The sequence below is a fragment of the Gallus gallus genome, chromosome 27 (genome assembly GCF_016699485.2).
Source record: "Gallus gallus isolate bGalGal1 chromosome 27, bGalGal1.mat.broiler.GRCg7b, whole genome shotgun sequence".
In the NCBI taxonomy this organism is placed as follows: domain Eukaryota; kingdom Metazoa; phylum Chordata; class Aves; order Galliformes; family Phasianidae; genus Gallus; species Gallus gallus.
The window spans coordinates 3,822,776-3,840,971 of NC_052558.1; the positions used below are offsets into that span (position 1 = coordinate 3,822,776).

General features: G+C 64.4%; 3 protein-coding genes across 3 annotated transcripts in view; 1 reads left to right on the top strand and 2 right to left on the bottom strand.

The window, feature by feature from the left end:
• The window catches only part of NPEPPS (aminopeptidase puromycin sensitive), a 28,372-nt gene extending 27,299 nt beyond the window's left edge, over nt 1-1,073 (bottom strand). The window contains exon 1 of the mRNA XM_015299474.4: nt 740-1,073. Within this exon, the coding sequence (XP_015154960.2) occupies nt 740-862 (123 nt within the window). The 5' untranslated portion in view covers nt 863-1,073. The remainder of the gene's footprint in view (nt 1-739) is intronic.
• Nucleotides 1,074-3,819: 2,746 nt separating this feature from the next.
• On the top strand, nt 3,820-7,452 carry MRPL45 (mitochondrial ribosomal protein L45). The gene is given in 8 exon segments (NM_001193585.1): nt 3,820-3,879; nt 4,354-4,549; nt 4,993-5,110; nt 5,256-5,354; nt 5,979-6,027; nt 6,295-6,444; nt 6,516-6,689; nt 6,898-7,452. Coding segments are annotated over 8 exon segments (891 nt in total). The 5' UTR covers nt 3,820-3,834; the 3' UTR covers nt 6,958-7,452.
• Nucleotides 7,453-10,904: 3,452 nt separating this feature from the next.
• On the bottom strand, nt 10,905-17,343 carry GPR179 (G protein-coupled receptor 179). The gene is made up of 12 exons (XM_040653234.2): nt 16,514-17,343; nt 15,968-16,076; nt 15,151-15,238; nt 14,862-15,052; nt 14,669-14,737; nt 14,105-14,214; nt 13,788-14,026; nt 13,520-13,658; nt 13,314-13,419; nt 12,382-12,522; nt 11,002-12,124; nt 10,905-10,933 (listed from the first exon to the last, which is right to left on the bottom strand). The coding sequence occupies exons 1-12, from the start codon at nt 17,305-17,307 to the stop codon at nt 10,905-10,907; spliced, it is 3,138 nt and encodes a 1,045-aa protein (XP_040509168.1). The 5' UTR covers nt 17,308-17,343.
• Between the last annotated feature and the right edge of the window lie 853 nt (nt 17,344-18,196).

Sequence of the window (18,196 nt, forward strand, 5' to 3'; positions counted from 1 at the left end):
CGCCGCTCCCCTCCCCCCGTGTTATTTTTAACCGGGCTGATTGCAGTGATCCCATTTGCAGCGCAGCCCCACAGCTGTACCGGGGCAGAGCAGCAGCACTTGGGCGCGAAGGCAGGAATCGGTGCTTGGGACCCAGGCGGAAGAGATGGGGATTTCTGCAGCTCCAAGGCAGCACGCTGTGGTGCTGCGGTGCCGTACGGACACCGGCGCTTAGATTTACACCCTTTTTTTCTTTCCAGGATCTCTCCCACATGACACAAACTTACTCATCCTCCTGCGGGTCCGCGGTCACGAGGGCTCACAGAGCGTTCAGCCCCCGGGAGGGTCCCACCGTGCTCCAACACCCCCCCCCGAGCACCGCACGGCAGCTCCCATTGGCCCTCAGACCCCTCATCGGCCTTCAGACCACCCCATTGGCCCTCAGACCCCCCCATCGGCCCTCAGACACCCCCCATTGGCCCTGAGACCCCCCCCCCATTGGCCCTCAGACCCCCACATCGGCCCCCAACCCCCCCACTGGCCCCCAACCCCCCCACTGGCCCTCAGCCCCCCCCCAGCTGCTCCTCGCAGGCCTCCCAGCGCTCCCTCTGCCCCCAACCCGCTCACGGCCCCCTCCGCCTCACGCCGCGGCCTACCCCGACCCCCCGCACCCCGACCAGGCCTCACGGGGCGGGGCCGTTCCCGGGGCCCTCCTGCACCTGCCCGGCCTTACGGGGAGGGTTGAGGGGGTTGAGCTCACCTGCACGGCGGCCTCTAGCTTCCCCTCGAAGGTGAAGTCGATGAGGTCGGGCTTGAGGCAGAGCCCGTAGTTGAGGGGGCTGACGTCGGCGGGGAGCCGCTCGAAGGGCCGCTTGGCCGGCATGGCGCAGAGCGCCCCCCCGCGGCGGGGCGGTGCGGCGGGAGGAGTAGGAAAGAGGGAGGTTGGGGAAGGGGAGGGGGGGCTGCGATCGGCGGCGGCCCCGCACCGATACAGCGAGCGGCGGCGGCGGCGGCGGCGGCGGCGGGAGGGAGGCAGGGAGGGAGGGGCGGGGGCGCGCGCGCGCTCCCGGCACGAGGAGGCCGTGAGGGAGGAGGAGGAGGAGGAGGAGGGGAGGAGGGACAGCGCGTGCGCGCGCCGCGGCGGCCACGCGGCCGCGCACGTAGAGCGGCGAGAGCGCGTTGCGTAAGGGGTGCGCGCCGCCCCGCCCCGCGGGGAGCGAGTTGGGGGGGGGGGGGGTCGTATGGCACTGCCGGGGCTCTGCTGTGTTCCGTCCCCCCCACACACCACGCTGCCTCCAGGGACACTGACCCCCTCCCCCCCCGGCAGCCTACAGCGATCTTTGGGGAAGAAATCGTTCCCAGCGCCCGATCTGACCCCCCCTGCTGCAATGCGAGGCCGTCCCCTCTCATCCTATGGCTTATTCGTGGAGCAGAGAGCAAGCCGGCTCGCTGCCGGCCCCTGCAGGGGGTCGTGGGATGGGATAACCCCCCCCCCCCGTGCCTCCTTTGCTCCAGGCTGACCCTCCCCACCTCCTCCAGCCCCCCCCCCCCGGCAGAGCTGCAGTGCTGGGACCCCTCTGAGCTCCGTTGCCCGGCTGCAGTTGCGCTCCTCGTGGCTTTCCTTTGCTGCCCAAAACAGCGCAGCACTCATGGTGCAGCCTCAGCGCTGAGGACAGAAGGACAGTCCCTCCAGCTCTGCTATCTGCGAGCCCAGGGCCCTTTATGCTGTGTTTCAGCAGCTCAAATTAGGTGGCACAGCACTTCAACCCACCTATCTCAACCCCATAGAGCTGCAAAACACCCGGCTCAGCTCCCCGGGCTTTGTGGAAGATGCAATGCAAAGAATCCGCCTCCAAAAGCTCGGTGCTCAATGCAAACCGGCGGTATTTACAGGGCAATCAACGTCCCAAGTGGATGGCCGGGCTGCTTTCGTGACAAACACCAGCAGGAAGTTTAAAAATTCTTCATAAAGTCTTTATATGGGAAAGAAAAAGGGCGAAAAAATGGAATTCCAGCCTCCCCAGCCCTGCCCTGTGCTGGTTCAGCCCCGGAGCCGCTCCGTGGGGCCGATCATTGCCTTCTGTTGCTGCAAGCCACGAAAACCCACCCAAACCCAAAGGTTTATTTATGTATTTGTTTATTTTGCTGCGACGTTTTTGCCGGTTCAGATGGCAGCAAAAGGGGGAGTGGGGACGTGCTGAGGGCAGGAGGAGCACGCAGCACCAACCGACGGGCTCCTCCGGGCCTGCAGGATGCACGGGTGCAGGCAGGAGGGATGGATGCGTTATGGGCACAGCACGGAGGAGAGGGCAGAGCTCTGATCTGCAGCCCGGGCTGCTTGGTGCCTGCGGCGGCTGCTGGCCCGCACCGCTGCATTGTTCCGTGACAGATGCTGCTGTCAGCAAGCAGCACCAGAGGAAGGAAAGGAGGGAGAGAGAAACCTGGCGAAGCCTTGGCTGCATCCCGAGCAAACTGGGTTCTGTGGTGGCACCGACGTGGGGAGACAGCCGGGCTCGGTGGGGAGCCCCGCGTGTGCACTGAGAGCTGCCCGTGCACCGTTTTAATAGGGAAAACGATAAGGGGGAAACCCAACAAGAGAAAGATCCCAGGGTTGGCTTTTCCTTTCTCCCTTTTTCAGCTTGAGCTTTCGCCGTCCCTGCCAAGAGTGGGAGCAGCCGGAGGGCACCGGTTAATCCTGCCTTGCAGGTCCGGCCGTGGCTTAGGGCAGGAATCTGTGGCATTTGGGAGCAGGGGACGGCGCTGGGAGCTGTGGGGCAGCAGCAGCAGGGCTGGGCGTTCCGCACCGCTGCATTTGCTGCGTGCTGTGCTGCACTGTGCTGTGCTGTGGCGCTGCGTGCCGGGCCGCCCGTTGTCCTCCCGTTGGCCAAGTACCTGGGGCGGGTTGCACAAGCACCTCTGTAATGCAGGGATGGAGCCAAACGCGGCCAAACCCTGTGTGGAGGAGCTGCAGGCAGCTCGGCCCTGGGTGCTAAGCGTGCTCTGCTTTTTCCAGTACTCCCATCCTTCCAAAGCCCACCCCAGGGCACGCTCCCCCATAGGGTGAAATGGGGCAGATTTGCAAAGGGTCACACTCTGGCTGGGGCCACCATCGATTATCATCTCTGGATGATAATTGGCCACCAGCAGCATCGCCGGAGCAGATTGCAGTGTGTGGCCGTGCTCTGCTCCCCCCAGCTGCTGCAAGAACCCCCCGTGGTGCGCGGGGGGGGCCAGGCCCGATAGCAGCATGGGCTGGGATCAACGGTCTCGAGCACAGAAGAGCCGTCACTACACATTAACCAGCTGTCCGATGGAGCAACGCTTCCTCCTGGCCAAGATCAACAGTGCCCGGGAGCACAGCCAGGAGATGGGAGCGAGCTGAGCTGAGCTGAGCTGAGCTGAGCTGAGCTGAACCGAGCCGGGCCAAGCTGAGCTGAGCCGAGCCGAGCTGAGCCGCCCTGTGGCTGCACCGGGGGGGGGGGTCAGGAAGGGGTCCATGGGGGGCACAGAGGGACATTGCACGGGAGGAGCAACGAAGCAGACCCTGCATCTATTCCATGGTGCACGAGGGGCTCCTGCAGACCGCACGCTGCACGAAGGACCGGGGGGCGGGGGGTGTTGCACAGCCTCACGGGGCTGATCACCCCGTTGCATCACACGTGGGGGTCCGGGGAATCCCCCCCCTTCCCCCCCTGTCTCGCGGGGTCGTGGGGCGGAGCCTCCCCCGCGCCCCTCCCGCGCCCGATGGAATTTTCCACTCTCCGCCGCCGCGCGGGTTCCCGCTGGCCCCGCCCCCTCCGCGCGCGCCGGCCCCGAAGCCCCGCCCCCCTTCCCGGCGTGCCTTGCGGCGGGAAGATGGCGGCCGCCATGGCGGCGGGGCTGAGCAGGCTGGGCCGCGGGGTGCGCGGGTTGTGCGGGCCTCTTAACGGGGCGGGGGCTAAGGAGTCGTGCGAGGAGCGACGTGGGTGGCTCCGGGGAGCTGTGGGGATGGGGTCAGCTGTGGAGCCGAGAGGGCGGAGCGGAGGAGAGGGGGTGGTGGTGTCTGAGGGGTCAGGCATGGGCAGGGCGGCTGGGCCTGGTCACCTTCCTTTCTCCCCCCATTCCCCAGCTTCCCTGTCCTCCATTCCCTTCTTCCCCCCCTTTCCCTCCCTTTTCTCCTGTTTTCCCTCCTGTCTTCCTACCCCCTCCTTCCCTTTCCCCCCCTTCCCCTTTTCCCCCCGTTCCCTTGGCTGTGGGTTCCCTCTCCCAGCCCGGTTCTTTGTGAGGCGATGATGACATTTCTGTGCTCTGGAGGCGAGAAGGGAAACCTCTCCCGGTGTTGGTGTTGTTTCCTGCCCGTTGGGCTCAGCCCATGCTATGTTGTTTCTTCCTTAGGCCATGGAATCGCTGCTGCGTCCCCCCAGAGCTGTTCCAGCCTTCCTCGTTGTCCCTGTGAGGACGAAGCGGAGACTTTTTGTCCCCGAGTGGGCCCGGGAGCTGCCCCATGAAGAGAAGGAGAAGAGGCTGCAGTCTTTGATCAGAACGCTTCCTGAGGAGCGCATGGAACGAACCTTTTACTTGGCCTGCACAGGTGGCAGTTTGCTTTGGTCTCTTCTAAAGGGCACAACTAAGGCAGAGTAGAATTACTGTGACTGCGTTGGCAGTATCTGCATGCAGCAAACTGAATGATGTGCTCTGCCCTGGGGAAGTGAGAGCAGCTGCCCTGGTGCTGTCAGCCCCGTGTCTCCTGTTGGCCCCTTTGTACCCAGGGACCAGGAATAGCATGGGAAGCTGTGCTCCCTGCTGCTGATTGTCTTATCTTCATACTTCAGGGCTGTATGGAAGAGAAGGAGAGCAGGCAGCGTAGCACAGCTTGTCAGCAGTGAGAGGTGCCCCCGTCATTTCTCACAGTGCTCTTATTTCATCCTACAAATGTTTTCAATCCTGCTTCTCTAGCCCCCAGCAGCCGAGGTGCTGCCTCTTTGTCTCCTTGGTTCCCCTCCTGACCTCTGACCTCCCTTCTCTCTCATGCAGCCAGTATTATAGACCCTTATGTCCCTCCTGAGGGTGATGCCCGCGTGACTTCCCTGTCCAAAGAAGGGCTGAAGCAAAGAATGGAGAAGCTGAAGCAGACTGCTGCCTCTCAGTTAGCGTATGTACCTCCTTTTCAATTAGTCCATAGTGCTGAAGTTCTGCTCAGTTTTGTCTTGCACTACAACTGGGTAATGCAGTTGTCATCATCCGAAACACAGAGGAGACATTTTTCATTTGTTCAGAGCTTTTTCTTGTCTTTTCAGCCTGCGGAAGGTGAAGGATCACGATCCAAATTTCAGCACTAAAACTTTCCCAGAGGTGGCACAGGAGATATATGTTGAAGCTCACAACAGTCTGGCAAAGTAAGACCCATTCTGACCAATGGGGTTTTGTAGGGCTTGCTTCTCTTTGCTTACCTGTTCTGGTTTTCTTGTCCTTGTAATCCTTGTGTCTCATTGCCAACAAGTCCTGTATCTTTTGGTGCCCTCATCTGTGTGAACAGGAGGTGGCATTGGTGGTTTGGGAGATACTTCTGCTTTTCATAATGAAAATCAAATTGCAGAAAATTTGTCTTGACCTGACTTGAAGAGGAGCAAAGCTGTTGCACCATTGGGTGCTGTCAGGAGATGAGTGTGTGCTCAGTGCTGCTCAGCATCGTGCCACAGGGAATGGTTGGGTTGTGAGATGATACTCCACTGACTCGCTCCACTTTCTAGAATAGAGCACGTTTTAAAGCTGCATCATTCTTGGTTACAATTGCAAACATCAGTAGAAGATTTAGACCACAGCTGGCTTCCAAAGGATGTCATCATGTCTCCCCCGCAGTCTTTTAACCAGCTTGTGTTCTGACTTCGTGCTGAGGTCATAGCTGAGAATCTCACTTCTGCTTTGCCAACGGGTTGTGAATCTTCTGGAGAAGCAGGAATTTGTGAGTAAGCCTCTTCACAATGCATGTATTTGAGTAACTGGGTGTGTTTCACTTGCAGTTTTAACAAGCAGAAACTTCACTCCCTGGTAACAGAGCGCTGCTACCCGGTAGGTGTTTATCTGGGTGTTACAGTTCCTTGATTGGGTTTAAAGAACCTTAGAGACTGTGGAAGAGATGAGAACTTATCTCTTTTAACCCAAATTTATAACCCAAATACAGTAAAATTCCTAACCCAAATACAGTAAAGGCAAAAGGGAAGGCAGAGCACAGGTCTGAGTAGTAACGCAGCATTCATTCAGTACCTGCGTATCGCAGTTTGCTTCTTCCATTCACATCCTAATGAAGTTAGTGCTGCCTTATTTTTTCCCTTCTAGGACATGGTCCGTGGCAATAGGTACAAAACCATCCGCTGGAGCTTCGTGGAGTCACTGGAGCCTCCACGAGTGGTTCACGTTCGATGCACCAGCGTTGTGAACCAGGGCAACCTGTACGGGCAGGTGACGGTGCGGATGCACACCAGGCAGGTATGTCCCCTTACCTCCCCCTCCCCACCTTTCCCAGCTGACTCCAGCTCAGTGCATCTTTCTGTTTGCAGACTTTGGCCATCTATGACCGCTTTGGGAGGCTGATGTACGGCGGGGAAAAGCTGCCCAAGGATGTCCTGGAATATGTGGTGTTTGAGAGGTACTTGGTCAACCCGTATGGCACGTGGAGGATGCACGGCAAGATCGTCCCAGAGTGGGCTCCACCAAAGGACCCCATTGTTAAGGTAAAGCTGTGAGGAGCAGACACCAGCATGGCCTATGTGTGCAAAGTGTGTGGGTGCTCTGTCTTCCTTTGTTCCTAAAATCAGGCCATCCTCCTGTGCGAGGCAGTGGCACTGCCAGAACCCTCTGCTCACCCTTTCTCGTGCTCTCATTACGGTTGGAGTTTGGAGTCGCTGCGTGTCAGGCTGATTTTTGTCCTTGCTGTTTCAGACGGTGATGATTCCTGGCCCAACCTTGGATCCCTCACAAGAGTATGAGGAAATGAAGTAGGGAATTCCAGAGCAGCGCAAACGGGACAAAACAGGGAATGTGTGGAGGCAGCGGGACGGACGTAGCTGTGCCTTCAGTGAGCAGTCAGCAAACAAAGCAGCTTCAGAAATGGACTCCGGTCACTGAGAAATTGCCTTGAAAGTGGAGCAAGGGGGACTTGGGAGGTAATTCACGTGAGCTCTATGAGCTGTGGGGCTGCACTCCTGGCTGACTTCTGTGCTTGCGTGGCAAGAGCTGCTGGCAGCACACATCTGGGCAGATGTGAGGTATAGGACAGACCCGGGGGAACTGTCATTAAAGTCAGCAGCAGAAACTGCTGGTGATTTCCTTTCCCATCCTTCCCCAAACTGCACAGATTTCTGGTCTTTAACAGAAGAGCAGCAAGCACGCTTTAAATTGGTTTCTCCTGGGTGGGTGCTGCAGTTGGAGTCCCGCTGATGGCACGCTTGTTGCCGGGCAAGCTGAATAAGCACCTCAATAAAACTTGTGATTCATAAGTTTAGTGTTTGTGTCAGTTAACATCAGCACTTCTCCCAGCTGGTGTGTTTCCAAGCGTTGGCTGCGGATGAGTCTGACAGTGGATGTTGCTCGTGGGTGACTGGCACCATCCTGTGGACGTTGTGACACGGACAGCAGGCCCTCTGCTTCTGCAGGCTGGGTGTGCCTGAAAGCCTCACGCCTCTGCAGTCACCCGGTGTTACTTCTGTGTTACTGCCGTGCTCTGCTAGGAGAGCAGCCAGGGATGGAATCCCCGTCGTCTTTTTTGGGTATCAGAGGGGTGTCCCAATCTGCCTGCCTCTCCCAGAGGATCCCACTGCACGGAGCCTTCTGCCCACGCTCTGCTCATGAGCCACGGAGAGGCAGTGCTGCAACACAGGGGAGCAGGGATGGATCAGCGTGAGCTGCCTGGTTGGTGGATGTGGCTCAGGCACAACCACGGCCACGGTTCTCCTGCTCAAGTTTTGAACAAAAGGAGTGTGTTTTCCAGGAGAGCAGCGTTTCCTTCCAGTCCAGTGTTGTCTCCCCATCGCCTTTGCTGATATTCGGACCTCTGTGATTAAAGCACTGCCGATTCTGGGCATTCCTTGCAGCCTCTCTGCTTTCTGCTGCAGCTCTTCCCTGAGCACACCCCATAAATCAGCCACTGCGAGCACTCAGGGTAAACGTTTATTTCCCATCTGTACACTTCCTTACACGAGTGGGTGATGGATGTTTGGTGCCGAACATCCCAATGCTCCTCCCAAGGAGAGAGGAAGCAGATGGAGGAGGGATGGTGGGATGAGACCCCCCCCACACCCAGCAGTGCTGGGCTCTGGGCGGTCGCTCTCCTCCACGCTGCACCACAGCTGCCCCCCCTTTGCCTCCCTCTGAGCTCATGGCACAGAGTGTGACCCACAGCCCCGTGCTGCTCGGGGCCCCGATGCCATTCAGCTCCGAACCTCTGTGATACCCAAAGGGTTCGGAGTGCAGATCTCTGACACAGACAGCATCATCGCCCCATTGCCGTGGGTGCCCATCCTGGCCAGCGGTCACCGCAGCACTGTGGCTTTGGATGACATCTCCACCCCCACCCACGCAGTGTGGGCAGCTCCCTGCACCCCAGGGCTGAGCTGAGTTCTACTCATGCTCCCATGGGCAGACCTCAGCGCTGGACCCCCCCGCGTCCCTCCCTCCCTCCCCAGGGCTGTCCCACGGGCACACAGCAGACCCTCCCTGGGTTGGGCTGCTGGGGGCTGCCGGACCCTCCTCTGCTTCCCAGGGACAAACCTCAGCTGTGCTGGGCCCGCTGTGCTGCTGGGCTGTGTGTGCTCGCCCTGACGCTGCAGGCAGGATCCGACACAGCGCCCGGTGCTCCCTGACCCCAACATGGGATGCTCCCCCCGGCTGTTCTCCAGGGCTGCAGCTCTCCCTCCCAGCACCAGGCTCTGCTGCTTCCCAGGGGCAGATGGCGGCTCTGGATCCTTCCTTCCCCACTGCCGTACTCGGGGGGTGCTCCTCTGCCCCCATACTCTCCCAGGGGCACACAGCCCCACGTTCGCTGCTCCCCATCCCTGCAGCTCTGGAGGCACCCGGGCTCTTCGCCTTCCCCGGAGCTCCTTCCTCCAAATCTCCCTCCCAGGGGCAGATCTCAGCTTTGTCCCCGGCTGTGGGCCCCCGACCCCTCCGCGTGCACAGCTCTGTGCTCTCCCAGGGGCACACGGCCTCACGCTCCCCGCTGCCTCTCTGCTTTGCAGACACGCTTTCTCCCCTCTCTTTCTGCAGACCCCGATGCGCAGCGGCGCCTTTGTTTGCTCCCAACGTGCCATCCCGCACCTCTCTTGGTGCCTCTTTATCAGATGGGGGAGCAGCCCCCTCCCAAGGGCAGATTTCCTCTCTCCCCCCGGAGCCCCCCAGGCTCTCCCAAGGGCAGATCTCCGCCTTCGGGCTCTCAGCACTGTGGGACACCCCCGGGCTCTCCATGGACCGTGCGGGGCTGACGAGAGCCGCCTGACGCGTGATGCGCTTTGCAGCCCCCCCAGAGCTCAGCTTCATCCTCGGCTGCTCCGCAGGGGGGGTGGCCGTCTCCCAGGGGCAGATCTCCTCTTTGCTCCCCGCTGACCCCCCCTGACTCTCCCAGGGGCAGATCTCTGCTTTGCTGACCCCCGACCCCTCCTGTTCCTCCCAAGGGCAGATCTCTGCTTTTTCCCCCCCTGATCCACTCTGTTCCTCCCAGGGGCAGATCTCTGCTTTACTCCCCACTGACCCCCCCCTGACCCTCCCATGGGCAGATCTCTGCTTTGCTGACCCCTGACCCCTCCTGTTCCTCCCAAGGGCAGATCTCCACTTTGCTCCCACCTGACCCCCCTCCTCTTTCCTGGGGGCAGATCTCTGCTTTGCTGCTCCTTGACCCACCTTGACCCTCCCAAGGGCAGATCTCTGCTTTGCTGACTCCTGCCCCCCCCCGTCCCTCCTGAGGGCGGATCTCTGCTTTGCTCCCTCCTGACCTACTCTGACCCTCCCAAGGGCAGATCTCTGCTTTTTTCTCCACTGATTCGCTCTGTTCCTCCCAGGGGCAAATCTCTGCTTTGCTTCCCCCTGATCCACCCTGTCCTTCCCAAGGGCAGATTTCTGCTTTGCTGACCCCCGACCCCCCCTGTTCCTCCCAGGGGCAGATCTCCTCTTTGCTCCCCACTGACCCACCTTGACCCTCCCAAGGGCAGACCTCTGCTTTTTTCTCCCCTGATCCACTCTGTTCCTCCCAGGGACAAATCTCTGCTTTGCTTCCCACTGACCCCCCCTGACCCTCCCAAGGGCAGATCTCTGCTTTTTTCCCCCCTGACCCTCCCTGTCCTTCCCAGGGGCAGATCTCTACTTTGCTGCTCCCTAACCCCCCCTGACTCTCCCAGGGGCAGATCTCTGCTTTGCTGACCTCTGACCCCCCCTGTCCCTCCCAGGGGCAGACCTCCGCACTCTGGGATTTCCTTGGCTCAGCATTCCCCCTCTCAGTGCTCCCTGCAGAGATCCGGGTGTCCCCACGCCCCCCCACACCCTCAACCCTCTCTGCCTGCTGTGTTCTGTGCTCCTCAGTCCCCCTCCATCCCGGTTTGCCATCCCCTTTGGGAACCCCGCGCACATCCAGCTGCACTCCTCCCTCCCCCTTGACCCCCCTCTCTGTGTCCCATGGGCCCCCCACCCCTGGAGCTGCATGGTGGGGGCCATCCTCATCCTCACCCCCACTGCCCTCCCAGGGGCAGATCTCCCTTTGACCCCCAGCCCCCACCCGGCCCCACTCTGCACTCCTGCTCCTGGCGGGCAGCCCCTCAGCCCCCCCCCCACAGGCAGCAGGCTGGCTGCCACCCTTCCCTATCACCTTCATGGGGCTGCCTCCCATCGATGGGACCCCCCCGGCCCCCTCCTGCTGTGACACAGACCCCACTGGGGCACTCAGTGCTTCCCAGGGACAGACCTCAGCCCTCAGCCCCGTCCCCCCCGCACTCTGTGCCACACACGGGGAGTCAGCGCCATGGGGCTGCACGGCCACCGAGGGTGACATTGGACCCTCACCAGCACCCGTGCCCCCCCCGGCAGCACCGTCCCACTCTGCCGTCCCCTCACTGTCCCCCATCATTGGGGTCTCGGATGCAGAGCTGGCGGTGACGCACTGAGAGGGGTCTGCATCCCCATCCCGCAGGTTGGGATCCGGGCTGCACCCCGCTGGGGGCGGCGGGGGGGTCCCTTCCAGGCCGGGCTGCTCCCCCCCGCCGCCCCCCTCCCGCTCACGGCCCCGTTTCCGAGCGCTGCCCTCTCTGCTCCCTTTCAGGCTGCGTTTCGCTCTGGAGCGGTTGATGGCTCTGACGGCGAAACCCAAACTCCTGAAAGCCCTTTGTGGGGGCGGTTTGAGGCTCGGGGGGGTCCCCGCCGCGTCCCCGGGGGGGGCGGAGGGCGGAGGTTCGCCGCCGTTCTGCTTCTGCCTCAGCGTCTCCTCCTGGAGCAGCTCCCAGGGACACACCTCGGCGGGGGTGGGGGGAGCGGAGCGCAGCCCCGACGGGGGGGACGCGCCGTCCCCGTGGCGGTGCGGGAGGCTCTGATAGCGCACGGGGGGCGGCGGGGGGGTCCTCTTCACCACCACACGCACCCGCCCCGCGGGGTGGGGGCCGTCCGCGCTGACGCTTTTAACGGGGGCGTAAGTGACGCGCTTCGTCCCTTTGCTGTCAGCCGGGGGGGGCGCATCCCGCGGGGGGGTGGCGGCGGCCGCGGTTGCGGCGGTGCCGCGGGACACCTCTCCCTGCTCGGGGGGTCCCCAGGACGGGGTGACCTCTCCCGCACCGGCGCTCAGCGACTTCTGCAGAAGCACCGCGCGGAGCCGGGGGGGCTGCCCGTGCCCCCCGAGCTGCTGAGCGCTGGCCGACCTGGGCAGCAGCGGAGCGCCACACAGAGATTCGCTGTCGGATGGCTCCGAGCATCCCCCCGCCGGCGCGTCCTGGGCGGGATGCTCGGAGCTGCGGGACCGGAACGGACCGCCCCCCTCCCGCCCCCCCCCGCCGGTACCGTCGTGCGGCCGTTTGGACGAAGAGCGGCGGCTGCCGGAGCTGCGGGTGGGGGGCGGCGCGGGGAGGTGCGGGTTGCGGGTCGCCATCCGCCGCGTCCGCAGCATCTCCAGCTGCGCGTAGAGCTGCTTCAGCTCCTCCTGCGGGGACGGGGGGGGTGAAACGGGGGGGGAAGCGCGTCCGACGGGACCGAACCGGGACCCGACGCCGCGCCCGTCTCATCCGCGCCACCCCGGGGTGCGCCGTCCCCGCGTCCCCGCGAGGGGGGATCGCCCACCCCGCACCCCCCGCCCCCCTCCACCCCGCTTTGCATCGGGAGAAAGATGGCAACAGGCACCTCTTCCTGTGCGGGGCGGCACAGCGAGCGTCAAAAGAAGGTCCCGAGTGTGTCACCCACCCGGATGTCATCGGGGTCGAAGCTGCGCTCGCTCCACGCGGACGCGATGCTGCTGCTCAGCCCGGAGCGCCGCGCGTCCACCTCATCCTCGTACACCTCCGCCGCGATCTCCTCCCGCAGCGGCGATCCGGCGTGCAGGAACTGCGGGGGGGGGCAGCTCCAAGGGAGCCCCAAACGCATCGGAGCCCACGGCCACCCCCCCGTAACGACCACCCCATAACCACCACCCCATAGCGACCACCCCGCTGCTCACCTCGCCATAACCACCACCCCATAACCACCTCCGCATTGCCTACTTCTCCATAACCCACCTCCACCGCCCACCTCCCCATATCCCACCTCCCCATAGCCACCACCCCCGCTGCCCACCTCCCCATAATCATCACCCCATAGCCACCACCTTATAACCACTGCCCACGTCCTCATATCCCATCTCCCCACTGCCCAACTCACAGCTACCACCCCACTGCACAACACCCCATAGCCACCTCCCCGTAGCCATCATCCTATACCCAACACCCCATAGCCACTACCTCATAACCACTACTGCACTGCCCACCTCCCCATATCCCACCTCCCCATAGCCACTATCCCGTAACTACTTCCCCATAACCACCATAACCCCATTGCCCACCTCTCCATAATCACCACCCCATAACCACCACCTTATAACCACCACCCCACTGCCCACCTCCTCACATCCCACCTCCCCACTGCCCAACTCCCCACAGCCCCCACCCCACTACTCACCATCCCGCACCACCACCCCACAGCCACCTCCCCATAGCCATCATCCCATATCCACCACCATCCCATACCCACCACCCCACTGCCCACCTCCCCAAATCCCACCTCCCCATACCCACCACCCCTCTGCTCACCGCCCCATACCCCCCCCCCCCCATACCCACAGGCTTAGGGCCATACATTACCTTTGGGACAAAGAGCAGCCCCAGGGTGACAGTGACAGTGCCATGGGTGTGGGCGAAGCAGAGCAGCAGCGTCCAGTCGGGGTGCAGCGATGGCACCGCAATGAACCTGGAGGGGGTAAGGGGGCACCGTGGGACCCCACAGCTCCAGCCCCACAGCCACGGTGCCAAGGAACGCTTCGCAGCCATGTGGGCATCCCACACCGTACCTGACAGCGTGGAAAGCGGCCGAGAGGAGCAGCTCGTTGTGCAGTGCGATGCCCATATAGCGCGGCTCGTGGAAGGCAGAGGGCACAGCGCGTGCAGCCCAGCACAGCGCGCTGCCCCACAGCAGGAGCAGCAGCTCGGCTGTAGGACAGAGCACACAGCGTGGGCACCTCCGCGGGTCCGTGGGGCGGCGGGGAGGGCTGCGGGCAGCGGATGGGGGGCAGAGGGGAGGGGAGGGGGGGGCGGAGGGGGGGCTCTGCCATCTCTCACCGACCACCACCATGTAGTCCCAGCGGTCGTGGCTGCAGATGGAGAAGTGCAGCCCGCGGGCAGTCTGCGCACGGACCACCAGCGGGACGTTCCGGCCGACGTTCTCCAACGTTGCCACGGTCCACGCTGCCAGGAACCACAGCGGGGGCAGCAGCAGCAGCCCCAGAGCCCTCAGCACGCGTCCGCTGGCCGTGTAGGGCACACGCTGTGCTGCACGGGCCAGGAAGGCCCTGAGAACCCTGTGGGGCACCGGGGGTGAGCGTGGGGTCGGACTCCATCCAGCACCCCAGCGGGACCCCCCCCATCCTCCCCAGTACCTGTACAGCTTTAGGGTGATGGTGCCGTACACGATGGCGAAGCCCAACACGCGCACCCAGCGCAGGGCGATGCAGCGGAAGGTGCTGGGCTTGAAGTAGAGGATGAAGACCTGTGGGGAGGGGGGGTGGGGGGACAGTGTGGGGCTATGGGGCTGTGCAGCAGCCTGTGTTCAGCACACAGATCCCGCGGTGGGGGGGAAAAAGGGGAAAGGCCGTGGCAAGAGGCAGTGCTGGGGACAGCCGGGTGTCCCCCCCCCCCCCGCCCACCCTTTGCTCTGTGGCACACAGAGGGGGTTTGGGCAGAGGTCCACACTCGTGGCCACGGGGAGGGGGAAGGGGGTTTGGTTTCCTAAGAAGGTTCTGCCCACAGCGGTCAGATCTGTGCCGGCAATGATAGCAATGGGGTGCAGCTGTGCCGTGTCCTGCATGGTGCCAATCCTACCCCACGGCAAAGCCCCATAGCTCTGCCCCACGGCAGCAGGGTGCAGCCCGGGCTCTGCGGGGCTTTGTGCAAGGAGGTGTGGGGCTTTCGGACAGGAGGGGGGGCTTTGGCCGCTCACTCACAGGGAAGTAGAGCAGCAGCGACCCGAAGAGGATGGTCTCCAGGAGCACAACGCCCGACGCCCGGATCCTCTGCAGGGACAGAGGGACATCAGCAGCGCTCGGGGCGTGGAGGGGGAACGTCCCCCCGGGGTGGTGGTGGGGGGGGGGGGTGCACCGAGGCGGTGGGATCGTGGGGACCCCGCGCTGCTCTCGCCTTGCTCCGCCGGCAGTGGTAGGCGAGCAGCATGCAGAGGAACACGGCCAGCATGCAGCACGCCTGGCAGCACAGCACGGCCGCACGCAGAGCGCGGTCCTCCTCAACCTCGCAGGGCGCGTCGTCCCGGCAGCTCGCGCAGCCCTCCCGGCACCGGCGGCACGCCAAGCGAGCGGCACCTTCAGCCGGCACTGCGGATGGAACGGGGGGATGGGGGTCCCAAAGCGTCGTTGGGGGTCCCTGCGGGGCCGGGAGGGGGGGGGTCGGGGGTCCCGGGCACGGCACGCACCTGGCCCGGCGCTGAGCCCGTAGAAGCCCGGCTTGCAGCGACACGCGTACTGCCCCAGCACGAAGCCGCGGTTCTGCTGCGGGACGCACTGCGGGGAGGGGGTGGGGGGGGTACGGCTGCACCGCGGGGTCGTCCCGCACTGCGCTCATAACCCCACGGGGCAGCGGGGGGGCTGCGGCAGCTCGGTGACAGCCGAACCCCCCCCCGTCCCCCCCCGGCGCCGAGCCCGGAACGCAGCGGTTAAACATTTGGGAATTAAAAGCCAAAGCCTGGCACCCAAATCCCCCCCTAAAACCTAAATGGACACCTAATGCGGCGCGGCGCTAATCCGGGGGGGGGCGGACCGGCCCCTAATCCATGCGGGTGGGGGGGACGGGGGGCATCCCCGGGGGTCGGGACACCGCTCAGCCCCTTCGGGTTCGCCCCGAGCCCTGACCTGCGGGGGGCGCAGCCGGGCGGGGGGAGGGGGGCAGCGCCAACCCCCCCGGGGATGCTCCGCTCCGCCCATCGGTCCCCGCTGTCCCCACGCGAGTGGCAGCCGGGTCACCCCACGGCGCTGCCGAGGGAGGGAGATTTGCACAATAAACCGCAGAGCGGTGCGGGAGCGGCAGATGGGGACGGGGGGGGCGGATCAGCCCCGAGGGACGGGCGGAGGGGACAGTGGGGCGGGGAGGGGGGGGTTGGAAGGGAGCAGGGCAGCCCCACTGAGCGAAGGGACGGATCCGACGGGGCTCCAGAAGGTGGGGGGGGGGTGCTGGGAAGTGGGGGGGCTGAGTGCTGGGGTCCGGGGGTGCTGGGATCGGTGGGGTGTGGGTACCTGGGTGCTGTTGAGGTCGCAGCGGTGCGTGCCCGCGAACCACCCCGTCCCGCTGTCGCACTGATCGATGCCCACATCCCGCAGCTCGATGTCCACCCGCACGGCGCCCCTACACGCAGCAATGGGGTCAGACCGGGAGGGGGCACACGGGAGCGGGGGAGGGGGGGGGGTACAGCGGTGGCAGAGCCCGGTGCCGGGACACAGAGCCGGGAAAGGGGGGGAAACTATGCGGTGCCAGAGCCCATCTGGGGAGGTCCTCCCCCTCGGGAGGGTCTCACACCCACCGGTGCACACCATTGCGTGCACACCCATATGCACACGCGTGTGCACGCCCAGAAACACGCATGTGTCCCCCGGCATCCCCACGCGTGCATGCACAAAGGCGCACGCACAATCTCACACGCACACACGCATCTTCGTGCAAACGCACGCACACCCTCGCGTGCACGCACACACAGCTGCACACGCGTGCTTCTCAGCACGCACACACTCGCACGCTCATGCAAACACAAACGCACGCACACAGGTACACCCCCCCCGACTCACTTGAACTCGGGGCTGAGGTCGGGCTTCAGCCCATAGAAGGCAGCGGACAGCGCGACGGCCCACGCGGGCACGAATTTCCCGTCTCGGCACTCGAGGAACGGCTGCGACCACCGCACGTGGCCCGGCCCCGCCACGTACCCGTCGCCCCGCCGCCATTTGGGGGTCTCCATGGAGCGCAGGTCGTTGCTCAGCACCCGTTTGCGGAGCGGAGGGCCGCGCCGTTCCCGCAGCTCCGCCACCCATTCGCCGTCCGAGCTGCGGTTCCCCGGCGCCGACACGTCCCGCAGGTGGATCTCCCCGTCGGCGGCCGTGGCCTGCAGCACCAGGCGGGGGGAGGGGGCGGCCGGGTGGGCGTCCAGGGCCAGCAGGGAGCGGCGCGCCCACGGGTGCCCCCCGGCCAGGCTGCGCGTCAGCGCCTGGTACCACTCCACGTCCTCGGCCACGCTGGCCTCGCGGAGGTCGTTGCCCTGCAGCAGCATGTTGAGGAAGTTGGCCGCCTGGGTCAGAGCTTCGGGGGCGGCCCGCAGGGCGGCTCGCAGCGCCGGGGGGGGGTCGGGCCCCGGGGGTCTCAGCGCGGCGCTGCGGCTGCAGTTGGTGAGGGCCAAACGCCGCGCGTCGCCCGTCCGCAGGAAGGAAAGAGCCGCGGAGCCCTCCGGGTCCCCCCGCGGGTCCGCCGTGGGGTCGTCGGGGGGCGGCGGAGCCCCCGCCCGCAGCGGCAGAAGCAGCAGCAGGAGGAGGAGGAGGAGGAGGGCGGCCGGAGCGCCCCAGAGCGGCGGCCCCCCCGGGGGGGTCATGGTGGCACGGTGCCCGCGAGCCGCGCTCCGACCGCCGCCTGTTTTCCTCCTTGGCGGACGTCACGGCCCCGCACTGCGCTCGGAGCTGCTCTGACCGCCCCGACCCCCCCCCGCCTCTCCCCCTCCCCGTCCCCCGCCCGCCCCCGCCCGGTGCTGCCGTCGGGCTCCCGTTCCTCCGCGGGGAGCGCCACGACCCCCCCGGGACGGCTGTGACGGAAGAGCATCCCGACGGGCCGCCATGGCAACCGGGTGCCGGCCGCATCCCGACGGCCCCGCAGCCCCACAGCCCTACATTCCATTATCCCTGCATCCCGGTATCCCAGCCTCCCAGCATCCCCATATCCCATTATCCCTGCATCCCGGTATCCCAGCCTCCCAGCATCCCTGCATCCCATTATCCCAGCACCTCAGCGTCCCCACATCCCATTATCCCCGCATCCCATTATCCCAGCATCCCAGCACCGTTACTCCAGTATCCGGTTATCTCAGCATCCCGTTATCCCTGCATCCCGTTCTCCCCGCACCTCAGCATCCTCACATCCACCTATCCCATTATCACATCACCCCGGTCATCCCAACATCCCGGCATCCTGTGATCCCGCTATCCCAGAACCCAGCATCCCATATCCCTGCTCCCCCCCCTCCCCTTCAAAGGACGCCCAGAGCCCCCTCAACACGCAGGGACGGACGGGGGGGGGCACGCAGGGCAGTGTGCAGCCCGGGATAGGGGCTGTCCGGCTCCCTCCTGGTTGAGAGGGGAAACTGAGGCACGGCGGCTGCTCGGCGCCCTCCGGAGCACGGGGTGGGAGCGCAGCGGCAGCGCCGCGCCTCGGACCCCCCCCCCGGCAGAGTGGGCGTGGCCTCGAGTGGAGTGGGCGTGGCCTCGCAG

What these genes read in the sequence shown, in the direction of transcription:
- GPR179 (XM_040653234.2), bottom strand. Translation starts at nt 17,307, where the DNA reads ATGACCCCCCCGGGGGGGCCGCCGCTCTGGGGCGCTCCGGCCGCCCTC. An exon ending in ACCACTGCCGGCGGAGCAAG is followed by an intron (nt 14,738 to 14,861) that starts GCGAGAGCAGCG and finishes CTGTCCCTGCAG; the next exon opens with AGGATCCGGGCGTCGGGCGT. An exon ending in GGACTACATGGTGGTGGTCG is followed by an intron (nt 13,659 to 13,787) that starts GTGAGAGATGGC and finishes TCTGTCCTACAG; the next exon opens with CCGAGCTGCTGCTCCTGCTG.